The sequence below is a fragment of the Clarias gariepinus genome, chromosome 24 (assembly GCF_024256425.1).
Source record: "Clarias gariepinus isolate MV-2021 ecotype Netherlands chromosome 24, CGAR_prim_01v2, whole genome shotgun sequence".
NCBI classification, from domain to species: Eukaryota; Metazoa; Chordata; class Actinopteri; order Siluriformes; family Clariidae; genus Clarias; species Clarias gariepinus.
In genome coordinates, this window is record NC_071123.1 from 11393635 (window position 1) to 11416072 (window position 22438).

A 22438-nucleotide genomic window follows, 5' to 3' on the forward strand; every position below is an offset into this window, starting at 1 on the left:
ACTTAGTCTCTTAAAATATCCCTAACTTATTGCGAGTAGTGTGTGTGTGTGTGTGTGTGTGTGTGTGTGTGTGTGTGTGTGTGTGTGTGTGTATGTGTGTGTATGTGTGTGTATGTGTGTGTATGTGTGTGTATGTGTGTGTATGTGTGTGTATGTGTGTGTATGTGTGTGTATGTGTATGTGTGTGTATGTGTGTGTATGTGTGTGTATGTGTGTGTATGTGTGTGTATGTGTGTGTGTGTGTGTATGTGTGTGTGTATGTGTGTGTGTATGTGTGTGTGTGTATATGTGTGTGTGTGTATATGTGTGTATGTGTATATGTGTGTATGTGTGTGTATGTGTGTGTGTATGTGTGTGTGTGTGTGTATATGTGTGTGTGTGCTGGTGGAGAAAAACAATCCTGACTCGCTCCTCTAAAACACCCCAAAGTGGCTCAATAATATTTAGATTTGGTGACTGTGCAGGCTGTGGGGGATGTTCAACTTTTCTTGCATGTCCATTAAACCACTCTGTCACCAGTCTTACTGTGTGTATTGGTGGGTTATCATCCTGATACATGGCATCGCCTTCAGGATACAATGTTTGAACCACTGGGTGCACATGATACTCCAGAATGGTTCGGAGTCCTTGACAGGGACGCGCCCATCTAGCATAAGTATTGGGCTTAGGGAATGCCATGATATTGCAGAGCACACCATCACTGATGCTTGCTCCCCCATGCTTCACTCTGGGCGTCTGAGTGGTACGCTTCTTTGTGGCTTCTCCACACTGTAACTCTGCTTTATGTGGGAAAGACAGTGAAGGTAAACAATACTTGTTTCACATTGTCCACAGCCCAAGATGTTCGCTGCTGGCACCATTGAAACTGAACGTTTAGCATTAGCACAAGTGACCAAAGGTTTGGCTATAGCAGCCCGGCCATGTACATTGCCCCTATGGAGCTCCCAATGAACAAATTTGGAGGAAATAGGAGAGCTGAGGTGCACATTTAATTGTGCAGTGAGTTGGGCAGCTGTTTTTTTTTTTTTTTTTTTTTTGGATACAAGCCTGGTTAGCATCCGGACATCTATTTCAGACAGCTTCCTCTTGCATCCACAGTTACTCCTGTTGGGTGTGGTTTGTCCTTCTTGATGGTATGCTGACATTACTCGGGATACCGTGGCTCTTGATACATCACAAAGACTTGCTGTCTTGGTCACAGATGCGCCAGCAAAACGCACACCAACAATTTGTCCTCTTTTGAACTATGTCACCCATGATGTTGTGTTATTGTGCACTGCAATATTTCAAGCAAAACTGTGCTATTACTCTGCACCTTCCACCAGTAAGAGCAGAATGTGGAGGTTTAATTAGCAGTCAATGAAGATTGACCACCAGGCTGTAACAACCCACATGTTTGCCTTACAGAATATACTGTTCTAAAGCAATAACGTAGAGTAATAAGCTAAGCGCCATATTTTGCTTCCAAAGAGCCAGACTTTCTCGGGCAATCCAGTTCCTGTATCTGAGCAGTTTTAGAGGGGTTTTTTTTTTTGTTAAGCCACACAGTAACCTATGAATCATTCAAGCATAAAAAACATCTAATGTAAGGGATAAACTAGTGAGAAACCGATGCAGATGACAGATGATCAGGCCGGTGATTAGTATACTGGTAATACTGAGGGGTTGGAACAGACAAGAGGGGGAAATAAGGTTGCTGCTGAAGTTGTTACATAACAATGTAACAATGTTACAACCATTTTTCAAATGTTATCTTAAGACACTTTGAAGCCTGTTGTATTAAAATGTTTCTTTAGTTTAATGTGTGTGTGTGTGTGTGTGTGTGTATGTATGTGTGTGTGTGTGTGTGTATGTATGTATATATATATATATATATATATATATATATATATATATATATATATATATAAATTTATTTTAATATGAATAATACTAATAAGATATAGACTTGCACATTTGTAGTTTTTCAGTTAGGCCCTAATGAGAAAGCTGGAGGCGACAGCAGCAAATTAAAAACAACATGAGGTAAAAACCTTGATAGGAACCAGACACAAAAGGGAACCCACACTCATTTAGGTGAGACCAGATAGCATGACTATAAATCAATCCTTTCTAGAACTGTGTGCTCTGCAACCGAAAGCGCAGTCGTTTAAGAAGAAATTTGTAACAAGTAACAAGAAGTCTTTTTTTCCAACTGTTCACTGATGGAGAATTAGGTGCAAAACTGTTCATGGGTTCACAAAGTGAATTATAAGTCTCATAACCTAAAGCGTACCCTGTGGTCTGGTTTCAGATCAACATTGAAGAGAAAAATCCGGACAGCTTCCTGTCCGCTGGAGAGATTCCTCTCCCTAAACTTTACATCTGCATGTCGGTCTTCTTTCTTCTCATCGGTACACTGTGGGTCCATGTTCTCCGAACGCGCAGGTGCAGAAATCAGAGTTACTGTAGCGCAAACATTTTATTATCTGTTAAAAAACTTTAATTAAAAATTTAATAAAAAATGTATACAGTTTCTTGCTTTTTTTGCTTTTTTCAATCTTTTCTCTTGTTTCTACAGAGCTGATGTGTACAAAATCCACTGGCTCATGGCAGCTCTTCCGTTCACCAAGTCCCTCTCGCTCATTTTCCATGCTGTGAGCATAGTGCTATGATTTATTAATATATGATTTTTGTGATTATGATGAGTGGATGTGGAAGATCTGAAACTGTAAATTAATTTTTAAAAGCATGTTCTGCCAAAAGATAACTCTTACCTTATGATACCTACTGATCACTGAATTATGTGTTTGGGCTGTTTAGATTTAAGGCATGTATTTCAAGAGTAAATAATCACATAGTGTTAACTAATAAATTGTAGTAAGTAATAAGTGATATATGTTAAATGATTTACATGTTCTTATGTAGCATTGTAAATACATTGGAACTATAATTACAGAATTACACTTTTTACATTGTTAATGGAATGCTCTCTGCTTTGCAGATCGATTACTACTACATCTCCAACCAAGGCTTTCCTATTGAAGGCTGGGCCGTGGTCTACTACATCACACACCTGTAAGTGATGTTGAACTGTACAGTGAACCACAAGGCAGTGTAAAGTTTACAAAGAATTGCTTGGTCTCAAAGCATATTTTAAAACACTTTTCACTGCAGGCTGAAGGGGGCACTGCTGTTCATCACTATAGCTTTGATAGGGACTGGCTGGGCCTTCGTCAAACACATCCTCTCAGACAAGGACAAGAAGATCTTTATGATCGTCATCCCCCTACAGGTACATATGCAGTTTTGTAGAACTTCTGAGGTTCATCATCAGATATTTTGTGTCTATGTTAAGGCCAGTTCTCTAGTGAGCTTGGAAAGCATTCAAACCCTTTTCTTGGAAGAATTTATTGTGTCATAGAATTTCGCTTTTGCGCCATTAACCTACGCAAAGTCAACCATGATATCACACACAGACCAAGGTCTTAGACTTTTTGCAAATGTAAAAATCTAATAAACATAAAATCTCCTATTCAGTAAAAGCACCCTTGGCAACAGCTTTGAATCCTCCTCGGTACGTCTCAACAAGCTTTGCATACCAAGATTCGTAGAGTTTCTCTCATTTTTCATGTCAGATCCTCTGAGGCTTAATTTTGAATTGGAATGGAGTATGACCTGGCATTTTCAAGTCCAGATGTTACAGAGATGCTCCAAGTCTTGGCTTTGGCCTCTCGAGAACATTCATCAAGAATGTATGTTTTGGACGGCTGTATGTTTTGGATAATTGTTGTGCTGAAAGATGGTTGTGTGCCCCCCTAGAACATGTTTTCTTTATTGATCTCTCTGTACTTGGCTTCATCCTTCCCTCAATTCTGACCCCTCTTTCCCCTTCTGCTGAGATGCACCACAAAATGTCATACTACCACCACCATGCTTCACCCTAGAGATTGTATTAGAAGGTTGTTGGACAGTATCTGGTCTGGCCATACATAGAAATATTGAGTTTAATTTATAGTTTAGTTGAATATTTGTCTCATCAGATTACGATACATTTTTATCCTTATGCTCGGAGGTGCCTACCATGTGCTTTTTCCTCAGGAGTAAATTCTTTCCAACCACTCTGCCATCCAGCTTTGATTAATGGAATATTTCTGAGAGGTTTATTCTTGCAGCAGCTTCTCCCATCTCTGCTAAGAATTTCTGCAGGAATGTTAGAGTGGCATTTGGGTTCTTGGTCACCAGCTCCTATTAAGATCCTTTTAAGTTGGTTATTGACTTTAACCAGGAGCGCCTTGTGTTCTTCGGAAAACACAAAGCCTAAACAATGGTTTATACCATTGTCCAGATCTGAGTCTTCATCCAGTTTGGTCTCCAAATAGTACCTGGAGAGTTCTTTGGACTTCATAGCTTGGACTTTGGTCTGATTTTCCCTGGAAAATTTAGTAGCTCCTAAACACAAACAATCTTCCAAAATTCAACACTGGTCAAGTACTATAGACATCTCAAAGTAATAAAAAACCTACTGAGTACCGTAGCTTAATTTGGAAAGATTTAGTCAAGGGTTAGTCCCAGTCACTCCCAGTCGAAAGTTTTAACACAACTTTTAATTCAAGGGTCTTACTTAATTCTTTGTACATTGTACAATAATGCTGAAGAACTCCAAAAAATACATTGGTCTCCTTTGAACAGTTGATATTGAGATGTGTCTGCTACTTACAGTATGCTCTTTAAAGCCTTAATTTATTTTAAAGCCTTATTAATAAGGGCTCTAATCTGAGGTGCTGTTAATTGGTGATATTTAAAGCAGGTAACTCCAGGTAATTAACTTCTCTGCTGCAAATGTGAATTTTGTTCTCACTTTTCTGGAATGGTCTTCATAAAGGTGCTTGATGAGTTGCTTGATGCACTTGACAATACTGCTCCAGAACAGTTGACCATCTTAAAATAACAACTGACTTGTTCTTGTTGCTGCTTAATTACCTAATGCCATTTGTGTTATTTTATAATTAAAAAAAAGATCCAGTGTTGTTCCAAAATGTAAAAAATGCATCCAAACCTGTATCCAAACTTTTGACTGGTACTGTACAATCATATTGTCTGATGAGAAGCATTTTATTATAGTGTTGGCTGGATAATGGTGGCAGTGGGAGCTAGGTAATTGTGTTGCTCTCTACTTGAAATTGCTGCTGTATGTCTAATTATTAGTGCTGTTTTAGTGCCTGCGTGAATAGCAGAAAAGTTCCACGCTGTGGAATTTTTAAGCACTTTACTGTATATTGTCTTTTTGTATAGTTTTTGGGTGGTTATTGTTAATTAATTGTGTTAATTTGTTGTCTTAGCTAGTTAGCTAATTAGGTATCTTTGCCAGTTTTGTTAATTTATGGTGTTAATGTTGTACTGTATGTAGCAGCTTGGTCCAGACGATGTTTCATTTTACTGTGTATTGAACTCTATATGGTTGAAATGACAATAAAAGTCTACTTAAACTTGAACCAAAGCTAGATCCAGCTACAAGACACATCCTAGGTTTATAGTAATAAACTTGATATGGTATTGTTTCTATTATTTTTGTAATCTGTAGTTATGAAATCTTTCAGTAGACATGTCTTCATGCTTTTGAATGGGGTCTCAGGTGGAGCTACTGTAGGAGCTAAAACTGGTCCTTTGTATTCCTTAGTCTCCAGGTCAGAAGGCTTCACAGTTTCTCTGTACAGTAACCTGGCAAGTTAGTTTATTTTGTGTTCATAGCTTTAAAAAAAATAATAATAAATTTTATTAAATAAATAAGCAAGGCTGCAAAGGAAATGACTTTATGTAGCTGGAAAGTATTGTAAAATGAGTAATCACAGAAGCTGACCTTTGACAGCAAAAAATGTCTGAAATCTCTTATCATCTGTTTGTGGTTACATACAGTATAGAATATTTAGTGACACACTGATTCTTATTGTGATTGACACCCTGTCCAGGGTGTACCCTACCTCCTGCCCTAAGCCTCCTGGGATAGGGTCCAGGCCCCCCGTGACAGTGAATACAGGATAAAGCACATTAGGACACATTGCTGTAAGAAAATAAACAACAACTCAGAGTTTGATAATTTTGATATAAAAGGATGATGCCTGATCATTTAGTGCTGTTTATGAGCATGTAAACATTGTAAGCTCTGTACACTATTAAGTAGTCATACGTGTATTACATACAGAGGCTATTGTTAGACCGTTGTTGTTATGGCTACATTTTGGTAGGTGTTATTTCACACTCTTCTAACTAGAAGTAGTTCAACCATTTTCATGCATTTTAAATAATTCCTCTTTTCCATGTGAATCACATTTATTGTTGCGTTTGCTCAGTAGTGCGATTATTAAAGGCCAGGGCAAAGTTTACATGTACGGCTGGATTAAAATATTATCATTATATTATTAATGTTGTTCGTTTCCAGTGATTTTGGAAAAGGGTTTGTGGTGTACAAATACAAGTGTATAAAATGTCTAAAAGAAATTTGGTTTCAGGTCCTGGCAAACGTAGCGTATATAATCATCGAGTCGACAGAGGAAGGCTCCAGTGAGTACGGGTTATGGATGGAGATCCTGTTTCTGGTGGACCTGTTGTGCTGTGGAGCTATCCTCTTCCCAGTTGTCTGGTATGAGTTTTATTATTTATTTATTTTTTCCCCTTCCCTTTTTGCCTAAGGATGCTCAGAAGCTGCCACAATTCACAGAGCTTCGTTACGCCACTCAGATCTGTCACAGAGCTGTTCATTCCCAGCTGGTGATATTTGAATATTGGTGTAAACACTGATGAAATATAGATGATTGTAATATGTTATAAAGATAAATATTTATTTTTCTGTGAAGCTGGATGCTCTGTCTGACTGCTGTGTGTGTTTGTGTTTTTTTTCTTTTTCTTTCCTCTGGCAGGTCTATTAGACATTTGCAAGAGGCGTCAGCAACTGATGGGAAAGGTATGTTAAGAATTCAGCAGCTACATTTTGGTTGAAGTAATGCTAACAGGAAAAATCTGATCCTTAAACGAGTGTAGACAAATTTGAGCGTTTATTTGTGATTACGCATTGATGGCAAACAAATGAATTTGTTCAGAAAGCACAAAGCTTTGCCAAACAAGAATTTTTATTTTTATTAAAAGGGTGGAGTGTATGAGTTTTAGAAATTGCCATAGCTAACGCAATCAGTCATTTGATCATTTCGAGTAAGCATTTTATCCTTATAAACACTAAGATCTAGGTAGGAATATACACCTGGATGGGACGGGAGGTTATCACATGACACTATGTACACACTAGAAGCAGTTTAGCATAGCCCGGGTTTTGGCATGGTGGTAAGCAACCTGTAGGAAACGTAATTATGTGGTAACTATAAGGTTTAAATCCCTGTTTAGTTTAGACGTAATATATACAGTATGGTTTTCTCCTGGAAGCTATACACATTCACAAACAGTAAAAGAAGTGTCGGGTATCTAGCTGCATGTGCAGTTTTGTTCACAGCCAACAGAGGAATGTAAACCGTACACTGCTACTTTAAGTCATTAACCATCCAAGTTTAATGGTTCATATATAGAAACATTTTGACTGTTGCTCAAATCTCATGTTATTTCCATACAGTTTGATGAATAACAGAAATTCTAATTACTATAATAAGCGCAAGTAGCTGTCAGTAACTTTTATTTAAAAGCATATCATGTCTGATGATAGAAATATTTTATTACCTTAAATGGCACTAACTTTTTTGTTCATGGCGTGAACTACTTGAGGAGAACACAATGATATGCCGACAGTTACAATGCTTAATTAATTTACACCGCACTTTTTAACAGGTTTATAATAAGCTGGAAATTTTCAGGAAGCCTGTGAGAAAAGCGAGTTCCTTTTGTCACGTTGTAGCACAGACAAGCAGTCGCTCCTTCACCAGTCTCGTCCTCTTTCTATCTCTCTCTCACTCTCTCAAAAAAAAAAAACACGCACACAGCTTGTCAAAAAACTCTTCTGTCAGCCAGACCTTACATACAGTATGAACCAAACACCTTGTGACCATTTAGATATTTAAGTTCAAACCATTCTACAACTGTGAGAGGGGCTGTACTTCACCCCGATTTCTTCAGATATATATTTTTTGCACCAGATAAAAGGGAAATGGTGTTCAGACCTGGAAGAATTTTTTAATTGTGCGTCTGGCTGAATTCTTTTTAGGTTTTTGACAGATTTCCACTATAATCATTCATTTATAATTTTTATTTAATGCTGCTTTGCAAATGTAAGAATTCTGGATATAAATTTGAAAAAGATATGGATGTATTTATAAATACAGAGTTTTATTAATTTGTTACTTGTGAAAAAGCTGAAGTCAATTGTGGCAAAAAAACAAACTCACAAGTAATTTAATTAAATTCAGAGGACAGTAAGTCCTCAAATATGATTTTAATGTATTTAGCATATTGTGTTTTAAATTTATTTTAATCATTTAAAATATTTAAAGATTAAAAACAAAAACTTACACTTTACACACAACACACAAAAAGTAAATAAAAATTTTAAAAGACAGAGGCAGGCAGACACAATAGATAGACATGATCTATCTAGTTTAAAGTCAAGTTTGTGTTCCTGTTAACATCGGACGGACAGACAGACAGATACTTTTAATGTGCAAGATAAGTGCAAAGTAGGCGAATGAGGATAAATATTTAGTGGTTGAACTTGTGCGACTGTGAAATAGCAGTTAAAAGTGGCAGCAGTGCAAAAAGTGAGTTGTGCAAGACTGAGGTGAATGAGCTAATAGATGAATATGATTGTGAACAATGACTCTTATAACAGAGAATGTGTAGTGGCTGAGGGACCATCACAACCAAGAGTCCCAATAACATCCCCAGGCACTGTAAACCGTACAGTCTATGGCTCTGGGAACAAAGGATCAGTACAGCAACTCAGTGATAGATGTCTGCCACTGTACATGCTCTTCTGCCTGACAAAAGCTCCAAACATTGGGTGATGATGGACAACATTTAGTTTTAAAGCTAGATGTAATGTGTGGCTGTCTCTGTTAGCTGACTTTTTTATAGCTGGTGGTTGTCTTTTTGCTTATTCAGCAGGAAATGGACCATCCTTTGTATATACACTAAAGCTAGACTAAATCTCCATCTTGACATGAATGCCCACCTCTATCCCTGTGTGTGGGTGTGTGTGTGTTTTCAAGAAAATTCAAGGAGTAAGTAATTATTTAAATTTAGTGTTTCAGTTAATATGAAATATTTAGAGTATATTGTGTAAATTAATAGACGAATCAGGGTTACATTCTCACATTAATGCTGCCAATTCTCTCATACAAAAATGTACAAGGGCCGTTCAAGTCAAACTGGGACCGCACTGATCGTGCTCATTTACTGTTGATACAGATTGCATCTACTCGGCTGTGCACATTTTGACCTCCATCAGCTCACTGTTTCTGGAGCTACACATGCTGCTCCTGTGCTTCCAGTGATCCAGACCCTATCTGCCCTTTGCATCCACTGACTCTTCCCTATGCTGAACTGGACTTCATGTTAATTTAAAGAATTTCTGTTATATTAAACTTTCAGCTGCATAACACACATGATGTTATATAATTTCTATCTGTTATCACCCCAAGGAGGATGGGTTCCCTGTTGAGTCTGGTTCCTCTCAAGGTTTCTTCCTATTGCCATCTCAGGAAGTTTTTTTCTTGCCACAGTTGCCGTCACCATTGGCTTGCTCATCAAAGACATTTAATTCATTATTCATTCATTTATCTCATTATTATCTAGACACATTTTTCTCACACTTACACACTTCCAAAAAGTTTCTTTTTGAAAAAATGTCTTCCCTTTTTTTTTAAGCTGCTCTGAGACAATGACCATTGTTAAAAGCACTATATAAATAAAATTGAATTGAATTGAATTTAATTACTGGGCTCTGTTTAAGGTACAGAGAGCTTCTACCATCTTGCTCTGGACTTTGACTGTCTACCGCAGTTTTAGTTAGTATAAAGTTACAGTTAAAGAATGGCTCTGCACTGGAAATTAGGTATGTTCTTGCTATTTGAGCTTTTATGTCAAAAAACATCTTTTGTATTCTTTTAGCTATTGGATAAATAAACAGTCCATCATAGGTCTGTTGTGTTTTGCTGGCCATCTTATAAGGCAATAGAAAAACTCTCCTCCAACACTTATACAGATTTTAAAATATAATCCATGTACAGTTTATAACGGAGATAAAATCAGCAGTTCACAGTGCAGATAATGACACGGTGCTTACTGATAGACTTCTGATAGAAGCCATTGCTTATTCTGAAGCCCTAATAAAGTGGTAGTGACACTAGAGCACCGGGATGTGCAGAGACATCGCAAGGAATTATATAACTGAATCCCAACAGTCAGGCTATTTGGATAGTTTCCAAATTGACCATAATTGCCTGGAGTGGCATCCCATTCAGGTTGTACCCCAGCTTGTGCGGCTTTTGACCCCTTATGACCCTGTACAGGATAAACGGTATAGAGAATGAGGGAGAGAGTGCGTGAGTGTTTTTCCGTACTCACACCCCACCTTTTGGCATCCAGGTGTCTGGGAGAAATGAGCCAGGCCACACAATGCCCTCACTCAGGGGAGACTGCAGATGTCAGACAGGCTGTAAATGTCTAGTTGCATCATGTTTTTGTTCCTGCATTAAAGCCTTTGCCCACTTTTTAATAACCAAGTTATTTTTTTTATGTCCTCCGAGCGTTTTTTTGGATCGTCTTGATTGTAATTTTCAGCCCCCTGTGGCCCAGCCTGTCCCTCTTGTTATTTGTTCTAACACTACCAGATGGCATGTACTGCCTTTTTTTTCCAAAAAATTCTCATCTTGATATTGATTTGATCGAGTTAATTTCTTCTCACAATATTTGCTTAATGTTTTGGATTCTTATATGTGAATGTATTTTATATGGTGTGTATATACACTTTGCTGTTATAACCTCCACTCTTCATCTTTTTACTAGATTTGGAAGTGTGACTGTGGGGAATTGTTTATTCAGCCACCAGAGGCACTTATACTCTGGGGGTCCATTTGGCGTTCTAGCTTGTCCCAAATTTGTTCAGTGATGTAGGACCTCTGTTCAAGTCATTTTACTCTAACCTTGGCATATCATGTCATGATGGACCTTGCGTTGTGCACAGGGGGCGTTGTCATGTCCCCAATTCTTCGGGTTGCCCCATTGAATCATTTGATCCACAAGTTATTGGCACAGATTTTGCCTGGGATGCCTACCTGCCCTACCTGGAGGAAAATGATAACTAGAGAAAGCATGGGAGAGAACTCCCTGGCTGTGCATCTTGAGTTTTGTCTTTTCCCACTGGCAGGTAGAGCAGTTACAATTAGGGCCTGTTTTGTACTATGAGGTCGTAATCAGTCTAATGACACTAGAGCACACCAGGACTCCACAACAAATCTTGTACTTTATTCCGTATGCCATCTGCTCAGTCTGAGGTGTTGCTGCTCTGCTCTTTAACATGCATCCTGCTTTTACTCTCCCACCCATGTGCTGCACTTTAGTGACCATGTGGTCTCATGTGTGCAGCACTGCAATGAATCGGACACTTTAAGCAACTTGAATTGCTTTAAACACTAAACAGTGACCTTTTTTAATCTAATTTCTGGATATTCAGATGGGTTTCCTGTGTTCATATACAAACACAAAAGTGAGGGGAAGAAAAAAAAACATTCCCTAATTTTCTAAATTTTTATAGTTGTTCTCTTAACCAGGGCTCAAACAAGCTAATTACGTTCCCCCATTGTGACCTCATGTAAAAAGATTTTGTCGCTCAGCTCTGCTGTCCCCTTGTAGGTGAGGTGTAGTTCGGGAGTAGCTTATTTACACAGACACTACAACTGCACATTGATTGGAGAAAGGAAGTAATGAAGGAGTTTGTGGTATGAAAATGCATTAGTATTTCAGATGGAGTATTAAGACAAACAGACTTTGAAAGAGCTCTGAGACCTTTGTTAAGTTGGTAAAAAAATGGTGAGATATGGGACCTTTAAATCATAGTTTTCTGTTTATTCATTCTACCTCATAAATAAACTCTATTTGGGCCGGTGTAAACTTTCACAATCTCGTTTGGGTTACTTTTATTTTCTAACCTTTCTCCCTGAATCAAACATGGTGCAATTGTACACAAACCACAGAGACAAACTCCCCCCTGTTTTGTATTTGCTTGTTTAAACCCAAAGCAAAGAAAAGCTTCTAACATAAACCTGGTACACACTGGCAGATCTGTCTGACATTTACCTGGATTTGGTGATGGCAAATTATAGCCCGGTGCCATTGAACTCAGGTTCTGATCAGAATAACAACTCTGTTTCTTTATATAATCCCCTGCTACACTAATGCACAGTGTTTCACTAGTGCATGGATACCATCAAGTAGGAGGGTTTTCTTAGTGTGCTGGTCAGAGTGCCTGGTTCATGTCTGAAATGCTGACCTCTCAGGAACTCCTTTAATGGCCTAAATTTGAGGCAAATGGCTTGGAGTGAGGTCAGGACTGTATGGGGGAGGTGGCAATGGCCTCCAGTTGAGTTCCTGTAATGTGCAAGTGGTGTTTGTGAATGATTGTGTGTACAGTTCCCACAGACAGATGCGTCACTTCCGCAAGTTTGTGACAAGTTACCCGTCAATTTTTTTTTTCCTCGTGTTCTCGGGAATGACTACAGTGGGCTCTGAGCCGCTCTGAGAGACGTATGGCCTTCTTTAAAACATTTACATCATTCAAATGTTTTACTGCTCACCATACTGTATTTTCTTTCGGGATTTCATCACAAATCCCGTTCTGACTTGAACGCAACTCAGTTTCTATAGTAACAGCTTCCTTAGGGACTTGTATGATGGATGCTGCACATAAGCAGATTTATACATTCCTTTATTTTCATAAGAAGTGCCCACTGTAACAGTTAAAGATGTAACCTTTAGGACAGATGGGATTGTGTTTTGCAGTATTTTATTAAAATGAGTGCCTCCCTCTTTGTGTTTTGTTTTACAAATTATAAGGCAGAAAAGAGGTTTACGAGAGAGACAACTGTTTATAGCTGTTATTATGTGATTAATAATAATCACATAAAGGAACTAACTTGATTTATGGACGTTAAAACTTCCTTGGTCACAGTTGATGGTCTCACACTGTGTGGGCTTCCATACTGGTTTCCCCTTCTTTACACTTCATCTATTTGTGCACTTTATTTATTTTGTCCGTGGTGATGTTGACCTTCAACTGCAACAAAGGACATTTTCAAAGAGTATTTAAGTGTTGGTTTCAACAATGGTACAAATGTGTAACGTTTGTAATGGACAATATGTTGAGTAGCACCTTTATTTAGGCGAAAAGGTTACTTTAACATTTTAAATTAACTGCATCAGTTAAGGACCGCAGCTTGACCGTATTTGTTTTTGCGTGTAAGCAGCAACACAAAGTAGCTTTTCTGAATATAAACAGAAACCGTATACTGATAGCCAGTTTTAAAACCTGCAGTAAGTGAATTACATACTGCATTGTATATAAAAAAACAAAAAAAACAATGCATGCCTAAATGGAGCGATTGATGTCTGTTAGTCCACTGATATTGACCCAAATGTTCAGTGGCATGTGCTGTTAACACCCTCATGTTCTTACGACTTCTTTATTATGCTAAATTGATGTGTGTGTGTGTGTGTGTGTGTGTGTAAACACTAGGATCAGGACAGGTTATTCCCAAAGCTCCACTGTGTCTGTCCCACTTAACTCGACTGCAAAAAAAAAGAGGAAAGGATAAAAAAAAAAAAGAGGTCACAGTGTTTTTGTCTCAGCTGCATTATATTTTCCTTATAAATAACGTACTGATTCCTGTTTTGTCTACTTGATTACCTAATGGTTTACGATTAGTAGCACTGTAAGTTTTTGCTTCCTTTGGTGTGTAAATGAATTGATAATGGCTTTCCTTTTGTTGTTTCTTGTTATTTTAAAAGCTGCCATCAATCTGGCTCAGCTGAAGCTTTTCCGCCACTATTACGTGATGGTAAGTACGGACATTATTCACTGTTTTCCCCCTCTCCTTCTTCACCTTTTTTTCATTTCACACCTTCAGAAAACTCTGGTGTCCAGAGGGGATCACACTTTCCTCCTCCGTGCTGCATTGCTTTGAAATAGAAGACAGTTTTGTTGTAGATGAGTTTTTAACCAGTTTCCCCCTTCAGTGTTTTTAGGCAGAGCATCGAAGTGCCTTTGCTTTCTAAATGCAGTTGTGGATATTCATCAGAGCCAATGCAACTTGCAAGTGTAGCACAATTGTACTTTGAGCAGGGGGGGTGAGAAACAGTTAAGAAGAACTTCCGCTAAACATGCAGTTGTTGCTTTTCTTATAAAAGAAATTTTGCAGTGTTAGGAGTTTGTAGAAGCTGTGAGTTAGAGACTTCATAACATCTGTCCTGCCACTTTTTTTTTATATAGATTACCTTTGCACAAAGCATTTTTAATACATTGTTTCCTGCACTAAGGTGGTCTGGAGGTGAAAAGTGTATTGTATGACATAACTCCTAAATATTACAGTACACTAGCCCTGCTATTAGACTATAGCACTGCAGAGAGTATATATAAAAGAACAATAATAAGTGTATTGAAACAATGTTCATAAGAAAAATAAGGAAGTCCTGGGATGAGCACATGACCATGTTTATGATTGAAACAGTATTTCTTCTATTAAGGTAGAGTATTTAGGGGATATAATTTACTGAAGCACAGATATTTGGGTATAGGGAAGTACAAATTAATAATAATAATAATAATAATGCATTTTAGTGCCTTTCAGGTTACTCAAGGTCACCTTCCAGGTCAAGTAAGGACAAATTAACCAATAAAACAAGATAGCATTGGTGCCAAAGATAACGTTGAGTAGTTAAAGGAAATTAAAACATACGTTTAATGAAAAGAGAGTGTCCTAATTTAAGACATCTAAAAACAAATAATGATTCAGAAGGAGGCTTAAACAGAGATTTAGGTGGAGATTTGATTACATCATTGGGAATAAGTTTTTCTGAGTAAATGGGTCTTACGATGAGTTTTGAATTTGGTTGGAGAATCTGTGTTACGGATTTTTTCGAAGAGAGAATTCCAGAGGCGAAGAGCAATACAAATGAAGGCTATAGAGCTCATGATGGTCAGGCAGACAGGGGGTGTAACAAGGAATCTTGATAAAGAAGAGCGATGAGTAAGTGCAGGAGGGTGTGTAGAATTGAACGAGCTCTAATATGTAAGGGGAAGCAAGATTATGAAGTGCTTCAAATGTGAGAAGGAGAATTTTAAACTCCATACGGTATTTGATGGGGAGCCAGTGGAGTTGTTGGAGCGTCAGGGTAATGTGATGAAGTAAAGGTATGTGGGTTATGATTTGGGCAGTTTTGTATAAGTTGGAGTTTATGTAGGAGTTTTTGTGCCAGTTGAAGTGAATGACCATCAATCAATACAAGAGTTGACCAGTGCAAGAGGGTAGGTTAAGGAACGGGCAAAGACGACAAATGTTGCGTAGCTGGGGGCAATGTGATTGGAAGATTGTTTTTATCGGCCTAAGTGCCATCAATAATGACCCCCAAGGTTTTTGACCTGAGAAGAGAAACTGAGGAACCATCAATGCAGAGTGAGATTATATTGGACTTGGATATGGTGGATTTTGACCCTATGAGGAGAACCTCTGTCTTATTCCTGTTAGGTTTGAGAAAATTGCAAGAAAAACTAGTGTTTTAATTTGGGAGGAGGTAGATGAGGAACAGAAGGGGGCCAAGGTTGGAGCCTTGGGGAACACCACAAAACCACTGAGCCCAGTTTTACATTGGTTACATTGGTGAATATCCATTTGTGCGCTTAGATAATGTCTTCAGTGCAGTTTAGCTTGCCAGGTTACACACTTTTACATATTTAGTGTGTTCAGTATTTAGTAGAGATGGGGGGGAAAAGTTGCGATTGTTAGTACCATTCTAATTATGTCATTTTGACTCCTATGCGTCGAGCAAACAAAGGGGGAAACTGAATGTTCGGGTTTCGGGAGCAACATATTAGGCAGCTAAGTGAACTGTATAGTCAGTGTTTTAGACTGCAGAAATGAATACATCTGCGTGTTGTCTAATGCAAAGCTAATATATGGTGTCAAAAAATTTTTTAAAAATAAAATAAAAAAATAAAGACACAGTCAAAAGATACACATAATCCTTAAATTAAAACCGTAAAAACCTAAAGCCATAAACATGAAAAACATTTTGTAAAACCACAAAGTAAAAATAAAACTATAAGAGTTTCTTTTTTCTGCTTTGATTTTATTCCACAGTTTTTATGCTTTAGGTAGGCATGTTGTGCTTTGTAGCGAGAGCAGGGAACAGGTGGAGGAAAATATAGAGTGGTTGAGGTATCCTGTAGAAAGCAGGGAAATGAAGGTTAGCCGCAGGTGTGTGAATAAGAGGGGCCCAAGTGGAACAGTGAGGCTACAGGAAGCAGAGGTAAAGAAGGTACTTCAAGTACTTAGGGTCAACGGTCCAGAGCAACAGGGAGTGTGGAAAGGTGGTGAAGAGGCGTGTACAGGCAGGTTGGAACAGGTGGAGAAAAGTGTCAGGTGTGTTGTGTGATAAGAGTGTCAGTGAAAGAAAAGGTGTACAAGACAGTGGTGAGACCAATGATGCCCTACTGCTTAAAGACAGTGGCACTGAAGATAAGACGGGAGGTAGCAGAGCTGAAGGTTCTCTTTGCGAGTGACGAGCATAGATAGAATTATGAGTTCATCAGAGGGACAACCCATGTTAGATGTTTTGGAGATAAAGTCAGAGGGGCCAGATTAATGTGGTTTGGTTGTGTTTAGAGCAGAGATTTTGAATATATCGGTAGATATATGATGCTGAGGTTGGAACTGCCAGGCAGGAGGTCTTTTATAAAAAAAAAAAAGTAGGCATTTATAGACAACCAACAGACTGGCTTTATTTGCTCCGTCCATTTGCCCAGTTATGGATTACCCAGGGTTTAGGTGGAGTCCGCTCCTGCCACGATGGAGACAACCAGAAATCCCACAGTTGAGCTTGAAACCAAAAGCTGTAGGTGACTTTACAGACGGTTTGTCCAGTTCTCTCTCTCTTTTTTTTTTTTTTTTAAATACAGTCTTTGGCTCTGCTCTGAAAACGCAAAGACGAACCCATAAAAAACTGTGGAATGAAACCAAAGCAGCTGTTTTTTTTTATGATTGGAATTTATGGTTTTCATTTACAAAATTAGTTTCTTGTTTATGGCTTTAGGTCTATGGTTATGATTTAGATAATGCATTTTCAGAGGGTTATTTAATTTACATGAAGCTGAGCCCATTTTGATGCCAAACAAATACTTGTCTATTCGCTGTAAACCAATTAACTTTAACTCTGATTTGGGAATAAAAGTTGATTTCTCGGTTGCGGTGACATGCTCCCCATTTACTTTGTCAAGAAAATTACTTTCAAGTAAAGACACAATCTAACAAACAGTGCAAGAAATGTTTAAAATATATCATTTCAATCTTGTTTATTTTATAGAACAATTTGCACAATTTGCTATAAACGTTGCTCCTACTGTTCTAGCACAACTTAGTGTAAATAGATACCTAGGCATGGGTATGTTTTTAAGGAAGAATGAGGTATGGCTTTTGTGTATTCCTTATTTGTTCAGGAAATTATGACCTCTGTTTTCAATTTTGTGAAAGTTTTTTTTTTTTTAAAGTTGCAATTATAATAAATGAAAATTATTTCCATGTTTTGTTTTTCTTGCATTTTGCTGTACTGATAATGTATTGTGGAGAGCACTCTGCCCTGAATATTTTACATATTCCCTGCTCTCACACCCACCTCCACTCAGAAAAGAATGTTAATTAGCTGATTAGGGCAGGCTTGAGACCTACTGAACTATCGGATAAGAAAAATGTGTGAAATTTTTTACTCTACTTTCCAGTAATACCAGCAATTTAAATAAATTGTTATATTAAAAGAATTGTTATAACTGCTCAGGCAATTGGTCTTTTAAAATCCTTCAAAATAATCTATGCACAAAAAGTGGCAAGATAAAGTATGTGAACCTTTTGGAATTTATGGTTTCCTGCATTCATTTGTAATTTCTAAAATGTGATTAAGGTGAAGAGTATTGACAAATATAATGGGCCTAAAATAATAACACTAGTTCTGATCTTTGATGTCTTTATTGATGTCAAATTTTTTTAAACCTAATAGTGCTAGTGCAAAAGGTATGTGAATCCTTAAGTTCATTTTCTCAAAAAAAGCCAATTGGAGTCCGGTGTTAGCATACCTGTGTTCTTGTTAAGGAAATGAGTTTACAGCTGTGGACTAAAGCTGCATTGACTGATAAAAAACACTTCAAATTTTTTGATATTGTTCCACACAAGAACAATACGCTTGTGCAAAAAAGCACATTGATACTTTACAAAAAAATGTTTTGTGGACTGATGAAACTAAGATTAATTTGGAAAGAACATGCAACACTACATCTGATGTAAAAAGGCCACTGAATATCATCATGAAAACATCATCCTAACTGTAAAGGATGGTGAAAGGGAATATAATGATTTTGGTCTGCTTTGCTGTATCAGCTGAATTTTCAGAAAAATATGAGCATGTCTGTAGGTCAGCTAAAACTATGTTGAGGTTGGGTGATGCAACTGGACAGGGACCCAAATCACTGGAGCAAGTCCACAACAGAATGGCTTCAGAAAGACAAAATCCGCCTTTCGGATTGGCCAAGTCAGCGCCCAGACCTCAACTTAGTAGAGATGCTATGGAATTTAAAGCAGTTCTGCCAGGAATAATGAGCTAAAATTCCTCCTGAACGATTTTTTTTGTGTGTGTTTTTATTAAGGCACTTTATATTTGTCAATACCCTTGACATAGATGAAGATCAGATCACATTTTATCACAAATTATTGCAGAAAACCATGAAATTCCAAAAGGCCTCACATACTTTTTCTTGACACTTATGTGTGAAAGCGCCCTTTCATGAAAACCTCAGAATTCTGAACATCTTCCTCCTTATTGTCATAAAACGTATTTAAATAGCGGAATCCATAAAAGGTTCTCTCTTGTGCAATTCTATCCCTTGTTTCCCCGTACTGCCTGTCTTTTATCCACACCCCTGACACTCGTTCTCTTTTTAATGGGTTTTCACATATTACAGTCTCTCATTGCGGGATTTATATTAGATGTCGGATCTGCTTGACCTGTACAATGACAGAAGTTATTCATATTCATCTATTCATGACTCGCTGTGTACAGGAATATGTGTTATAATTTCTTCTGAGATTCATTGCTGTATTTCTGTGACTTTTTTATTAGTTTCGGAGTGGGAATTTGTTACAGAGCATTGCTGCTAAAATAAGTCAAATGATCTGAAATAAGCAAGTGTCTGGCTCGAATGCAAACTGTCCGTCTTATGGTTTCCTTATGGAGACCTCACAGTAGCACTTCACTTTATAAAGGCAAACCAAAAAACCTACGCTGAAATAACTATTAGCTATTAGTAGATTCTTTTAATGTACACAAAGTAAAGAGATAACATGGGAACATTTCAGGACTTCTGCATCATCATCCATCAGGCTAATTAGGCTAATAATAATAATAATAATCATTCACTCATCTTCTATACCACTTTATCCTGTATTCAGGGTTGCAGGAACCTGGAGCCTATCCCAGGAGGCTTGAGGCACAAGGCAGGGTTCACCCTGGACAGGGGTGCCAATCCATCGCAGGGCACACACACATACACACACTTACACACCCAATAATAATAATAGTAATAATAATAATGCGTTTTATTTTATGCAGACGCCTTTCTGGTCACTTAAGCTTGCCTTCCAGATCAAACCAAGGATAAATTAAACAATAAAACAAGATAACATTGATGACAAAGATAACATTGTAAATGATTATAACAAAATTACATAAAAAGAGACAGTGTCATAATTTAAGACATTTAAAAACAAATGGATTCAACAGGTTTAAATGAAGATGACTTGCTAATTAAGCAGCTATTGATCTTCAGCTAATATTTTTCAGTTTCACTGTTTCACTGTTCAGAGAAGAGAAATTTTCTTTACCAACACATTTATATTTCAAAAATGACTGCACATATAAATAATTAAATAATAAATAGTTAATGTAGCCTATCCCTACTGTAATTATAGAAGAAGTGCTTGCCCGAAAATGTACCCCACACCAAGTTGAAGTACCACTACTAATTTCAAATAGTGTTAAAGTACTAAATACGTCCTGCTTGAGTTACTAAAAAACAATATTTTAAGTACAAATGAACTTGTTGCTGTTGTGCTCTAAACTGACAAGATTTAAAAAGCATCGATGGAGTCTTTCACTACTTTGCTAGGTTAACTATCTAGTTGCTCCCATTTATATCTACCATGTATAACGCAAGTATATGCAAATAAACATGGACATACTGTAAGCATACAAAAAACTAAGGTTAAAGGGCTTGCCAACTTTTCTAGGCTAGGGTAACAACATGGTTATTGGCGTGTTAATGGCAAGTGCTCCAGTTTGAGATGATTTAAAAAGGCATTTTTTCAAAATGTAGTTGAATAGAAGTAAAAAGTATCACACAGGAAAAATACTCAAGTAAAGTACAGATACGCAAAACATACTTAAGTAGTTAAATTTTGTTACTTGACTATAAGCCAGCCCATTTGTCACTGGCATTGTACTGTAATAACCAGCAAGTAGCAGACCGATATTGTGTTTATAAGATTATTGTTGCATTAGTGTTGTCTTGTATTTCCTTATGCACTTACTGCTATATACCTAAGGTATCAGTTACTGTTGCATACCGAGTGTTTGACTGATTTGTCAGTGGTGTACAATCAATCCTTTTTTAACAGCATGATACATTTTCAATATGCAACTCTTGATGTTACTGCTGTCTCTCATTGATTTCAAATTCCAGATCCCCACATAATTATTCACGCTCCAGAAGTCACTAATAACCTTCTAATCATTACCTAACAAAGATAAATGACAGCATCGTGTTCGAGGAAATGTGAGTTACTCTGTACGTCTGCACCATTTAATATGCATTTCTTTTTTACAGATCGTGTGCTATATTTATTTCACCCGCATTATCGCCATCCTCATCAAGGTCATCGTCCCCTTCCAGTGGAAATGGCTTTATCAGGTGAGGTGCCAACCTACTTGTTTATCAAGACTTTTCAGATTTTTTCTTTTAGCATTATAATTCTTGGTGATGGTGTCAGAGCTGGTAGAGTGTGAGGGGTAAAGGATGAGCTGAATGAGCATGTATTTAATTACTGGGGTGTGCTCACAGATTTATGTGAACGTAGGCATGCTAAAGGGAACTGATCTGCTTTCCTTATTAAGCCTGGATTTCAGATGGAAATAACAGTTTTCCAGAAAGAGTTTTTTTCTCTACATTAAGGTTGTTTTTGCCTTTTGACAAAGCTTCACCATTTATACCCTGTTATTTCATTTTTTTTTTGTTCAAAATGTATTTTGTCCTAAATCTTTATATAGGTATCAACCACAAATTAAACTATATTGCAGGCTTGGTTCCCACTTGATGATCTTTTTGTAAGGTTTCTTCCACCTTTTGTTCTGATAGTATAACTTTATAACTACATAAGTACAGTAAATGTGCTTGTATATCCCCTATAGTTTATAGATCTGATGTAATATAAGTATTTATAACTGATACACTTCATAATGTTCACAAATACAAACGCTACATGTTGTTTTGGCATCTATACATTTCTATGTATTTTAATAGAAACTGAGAATATGATTTCCTGTGACAACAATTTCTCTATTCCAGCTAGTTAAAAAACTGAAACTGATCAGCCAAGCATGGCACTACAATGTGCAAAAATATTTTTTTTTTCCTCCCTGCAACAAAATTTCCACACAGCTGATTCCTCCGTTTACAAAACTAAGCAGATGAGTAATTCTCATTGGGAGCTCTCTTGTAAACACGACCTCTACCAAATATAGTTCTCTCCAGCTCGAATGGGCCAAAATAAAATGGCAGAAAAAAGAATGCCAGGAGGCACCGATTCGGAAAAAATTTAGACATTTATAGCATCGTAAAATGAAAAAATTCGGCTTTTCCATTAAGAATGTAAAGAAAATAAAAACGGGCATTTTATTTTAATTTTTCTGTTAAATATTCCTGCATACCTTCTTCACTTCTTAGCTCTTCTGTATTAGCTGAATGAGATGTCAGAAACTTCAGTGTCATTTATTATAGATTGCAGAACTCTATCCTTTATCCCATGGCATATTTAATCACAGTAAGATTGCACATTAAATTAGTTACATACGATGGGTGTTGGCAAACCCAGACAAGTGATGAAATTTTTAAATATTTGAATTGTGCATACATTTTAAAGAAGGCCATACCTCA

At 37.4% G+C, this 22438-nt stretch overlaps 1 protein-coding gene across 2 annotated transcripts in view; it reads left to right on the forward strand.

Moving 5' to 3' along the window:
• The window catches only part of gpr107 (G protein-coupled receptor 107), a 37792-nt gene that overhangs the window by 9639 nt on the left and 5715 nt on the right, over positions 1-22438 (forward strand). For both annotated transcript variants that reach the window (XM_053485864.1, XM_053485865.1), the window contains exons 9-16: positions 2294-2427; positions 2561-2636; positions 2984-3057; positions 3157-3274; positions 6489-6619; positions 6897-6940; positions 13978-14027; positions 21113-21196. In XM_053485864.1, the coding sequence (XP_053341839.1) occupies positions 2294-2427; positions 2561-2636; positions 2984-3057; positions 3157-3274; positions 6489-6619; positions 6897-6940; positions 13978-14027; positions 21113-21196 (711 nt within the window). The remainder of the gene's footprint in view (positions 1-2293; positions 2428-2560; positions 2637-2983; positions 3058-3156; positions 3275-6488; positions 6620-6896; positions 6941-13977; positions 14028-21112; positions 21197-22438) is intronic.